This window comes from Eimeria mitis, genomic scaffold, assembly GCF_000499745.2.
Source record: "Eimeria mitis Houghton genomic scaffold, Emh_scaff3823, whole genome shotgun sequence".
Taxonomy (NCBI): domain Eukaryota; phylum Apicomplexa; class Conoidasida; order Eucoccidiorida; family Eimeriidae; genus Eimeria; species Eimeria mitis.
Window position 1 is genome coordinate 1 of NW_013572156.1, and position 3,642 is coordinate 3,642.

General features: G+C 51.1%; 1 protein-coding gene across 1 annotated transcript in view; it reads left to right on the plus strand.

Annotated features, from left to right (window-relative positions):
- Nucleotides 1-2,799: 2,799 nt before the first annotated feature.
- EMH_0069880 (uncharacterized protein) overlaps nucleotides 2,800-3,642 on the plus strand; it is a gene marked incomplete at both ends in the record, with an annotated part of 1,998 nt that continues 1,155 nt past the window's right edge. The window contains 2 exons of the mRNA XM_013498915.1: nucleotides 2,800-2,910; nucleotides 3,154-3,460. Coding sequence (XP_013354369.1) covers nucleotides 2,800-2,910; nucleotides 3,154-3,460 — 418 coding nt within the window. The remainder of the gene's footprint in view (nucleotides 2,911-3,153; nucleotides 3,461-3,642) is intronic.

The window sequence follows — 3,642 nt, forward strand, 5'->3', positions numbered from 1 at the left end:
GGACGCCGCTTCACGATGAGAGAAGCTGCTGCCAGTTAATTGCACACCCAGAAGCCAGCTGACCTCAAGCGCTTTCTTGCTCTGTCCGGTGTAAATGGCAGGAAGCATTCGCTCAGACAAGCACTTGCACGGCTCCTAAAAGACTGGGATTTGCTTAAAACAGCCATGTTCATGCAGACTTTGCGTGCATCCCTACGAACATGCCTCCTCATGCGTTTTTATTTGCATAGACGATAGCCCCAGACAACAGAGGCTCTCGTTGGCTCCATAGAGGTTGCCGCACGCAAATAGCATCGCAGCCATGCTGTCGGAAGAGTGTTAGTACGAGTACAAACAACGATTGCCGCGCGCTTGGATCATTGTTCCATTGCTCCTCTCCCTCTGACTAGGCTGGGACGCGGTGTACCAAGCTTCGTCGGAAAGCTCCGCATTTCATCCGCGCTTACGGGACAGTCTTTGCCTCCAACTGCAAGGCTGCGTGCACGTATTCGGTAATCTGCTTCGCTTGTTTGGGATTTCAGGGCAATGAAGCAGTGCATGATGAAGAAGGCTAAAGCCAGCGACGCCGCCAACGTAGAGAATGCAATCAGGTGCCAAGTATTGCGGCGGAGTCTTCCGATCGAAGCATCCACGCCTGCAATTTCGGTTGTTTCACTACTAATGAGGCCATTTTCGCGAGCGAAAAACAGTTCGTCTTCTGTCGCAGGAACTGCACCCATTGGCAGTCTCGAAGCCAACGTTGAAATGGAGAGGAGCTGACTCATATTGAGGAAGGAAATCAGTGTACTTTAGTGACTAATTGAGCGGTCTTGCACTAGTTGCGTAGATGTGGCATGCCTTTCCAGTTGTTCCTGGAGCAGCAGTCACTCGCCAGATGGTCACCGCGTGTGGTGGGTGCGAGTGCGTTGCAAACGGAAGGTGTGGAGCTAGGTGAAATCGGAAGCTTACTCGAATAAACTGAAATATTTTCACCTCATTGCATTTACTGCAAACTCTTGCACTAAATTTAAGTGTAACGGCTAATTATAGGCACCCAGGATGAGCGCAGTACATTGGCGCCATGGCCCACCGTGCCTACGGTACGGTCTCCTGCGGTAGCGTAGTGCTCAGGCACTACAATGGATCTCAAGTGGAACATTCAGAGGCCTAGTTCGCCGTAAGAGAACGAATACAATACTTATAGAGAGAAGTTGTACTACTTTAGGTATAAAGTTAAGATAACAAAGCCAAGAATGCTCGGCAGCCACCCAAGGATGGGGGTTGGCTCTGAGGCTGATGCTGGAGCGGAGACAGCGACTCGCTGCGGAGTGAAGAAAGAGATTTATTTTTCTCGCATTTCCTCTTAATATATTTGGAATATGTTTTAAGGATTATTACATGAATATTTAGGTCATATTAGGAGAGATATGTTGTTTTTAGAGTCTAGAAGTAGAGTATGCATCTATCTACGCAGACCTAGTGTAGCATGGTTTGCCCGCAGTTAGCAAAGGGGCCTTCACTTGGGCTTGGCATATTGCGTGTAAGCAAATGCAAAAATAGGCAAATGCTCACGCGTGCATATAAGGTATTCGGAGGTAAAGCATGCAGCAAAGAACGCTTCGTTGAAGCTTCCTTGAAGCTTCCTTGTGTGCACGCGTGAGAACGGCTTGTATTACCAGCCACAGCGAGGTGCGCTGCAACCCCATTTCACGCTGCCTCCTCCCCGCAACACCCAGCCCCTGAGCTCAACGCCCATGACGCCCGAGGACAAGGAAAGGAGGTCAGCTGTCTTGGGGAAACCCTTACTTTAAGTCTTTACCTGCATTGCAGCCCGTCTTTGACCTTGATTACGACCAGAGGGCCAGCGTTATAGTGATACAAGCCAGCCTCACTCGCACGCACAAGGAAGCCTCAACGAAGCTTCCTTTACTGCGTGCCCCACCTCTGAATACGCTCATAGAGAGTGTGTATTAGCTTACATGCAACCTACCTGTAACGCTTGTTCTCTGGCCTTTGTCTGACCAGGGACGAGCCGCAATGAAGGCAAAGACTTAAAGCAAGAGTTTCCCAAAAGCAGCTGACCTCCTTCCCCGGTACCTAGGCATCCTGGGCGTTGAGCCCAGGGCCAGGGTGTCCCGGGGAGGAGGCAGCCAGAAATGGGGTTGCAGCGCACCCCGCTGCGACTGGCAGAACAAGCCAGCCCCACGCATGCACGAAAGGAATCTTCAGGGAAGCTTCCTTCGCTGCATGCTTTGCCTCGTAACGAACCTGTATAACGTTTGCAGGCGCTTACACGCAGCATGCCAAAACCGTCGAAAGGCTCCTGAGCTAACTCTGCGCTAACTCATGCTACACTACCTGTGCTAACTGCAGACAGACGATGCTACAGAGCACGCTATACTGTAGGCACCTAGGGTACATACGTAATAACAGCAGAGTCCACTGTTCATTACGATTTGGGACTGTTCCGGGAATTATTACTTCTCTTCTTTATCTAGTTTACCCGTCCACACGAATCCATGGATCTCAGAAATAGCACACCGAGCGAATACTCGATCTGCACTTGCGTAACGGCAAGTGATAGCGGCACTTAGCACAAAGTCGCCGAGAATGTCCGCGGAACGTGAGTCCAGCCCATCCAATGCGGCGACGATACTGCCCCCCGCTACGTTTGCTCCTCAGGATCCTACGGAAAGACCCCAGAATGTAGCACATACGCAGCCCGTAGCAGAGAGACCCCTGGTAGAAGAACAAGCGCGGGAAATTTCAAGGTTAAGGCGGGACATCGCACGGCCGTAAAACAATCTGCTACAGAAGAGCATGGTGCGTCCGCCGCATGTTATGGGGCCAACAATTCTCTGTGAGAAGGGAGTCCGCATGGAATCCTTCCTCCTACTTAAGGAATATCGATTTATGAAGATGGAGCTGCCAGTGTGATGTTGGGGTGACGAGCTAGGAGAATACCTAGATGCGGAAGTTCTACAATACTGGCTGCACCTAAGGCGAACAGGTATGGAGATGACTAGTTGGTCTCTCCGGAAGCAAGAACTGATACAATGCTTCCGTGTGATTGACTGGACTACCCTCAGCCAACAGATGGCGGCCAACAAATGGAAAGGGGACCACCTGGCGTACATAGCTAACTGCAGTAGGATTTTGGCTCCGGGTGCACAGATGGGGACCGAGCTAGTACAGGGTCTGAGGGAGCGAAGACCTGTCAGTAGTCCTCAGCAGGGCAGTGTGGACCAGTGCCTACACCGCTACGAAGCGACATCTGTTGGCACTTTCCACATGCTTCCCCTCTACCGTGCTGTTGAGGCCAAACAACAACAACAGCAGCAGCAGCAGCAAGAACAGGAGGTTCAGCAGCAGCAGCAGCAAGCTCAGGACTTAACTGGGGGGATGAAAAGAAATGCCCTAGATCCCCCCGTCGCTGCAGCGGCTCCTTGGTTGTCTGCAGCTCCCGTGCCTTCAGGCGTACGTACGCTAAACTTGCCTGCCTGTATATGCGGAGATTTGGACTCTTCAACCACGGAGATGCGCAGCAGAAGTATTTTGGTCCTCCCATTCGTTTTCTTTCTGCGGTCATTCTGTTCGTCGAGGACGTATATATATGTTATACATGACGGAGTTTTGACATTTTGCCGCAGCAATATTTTGTCA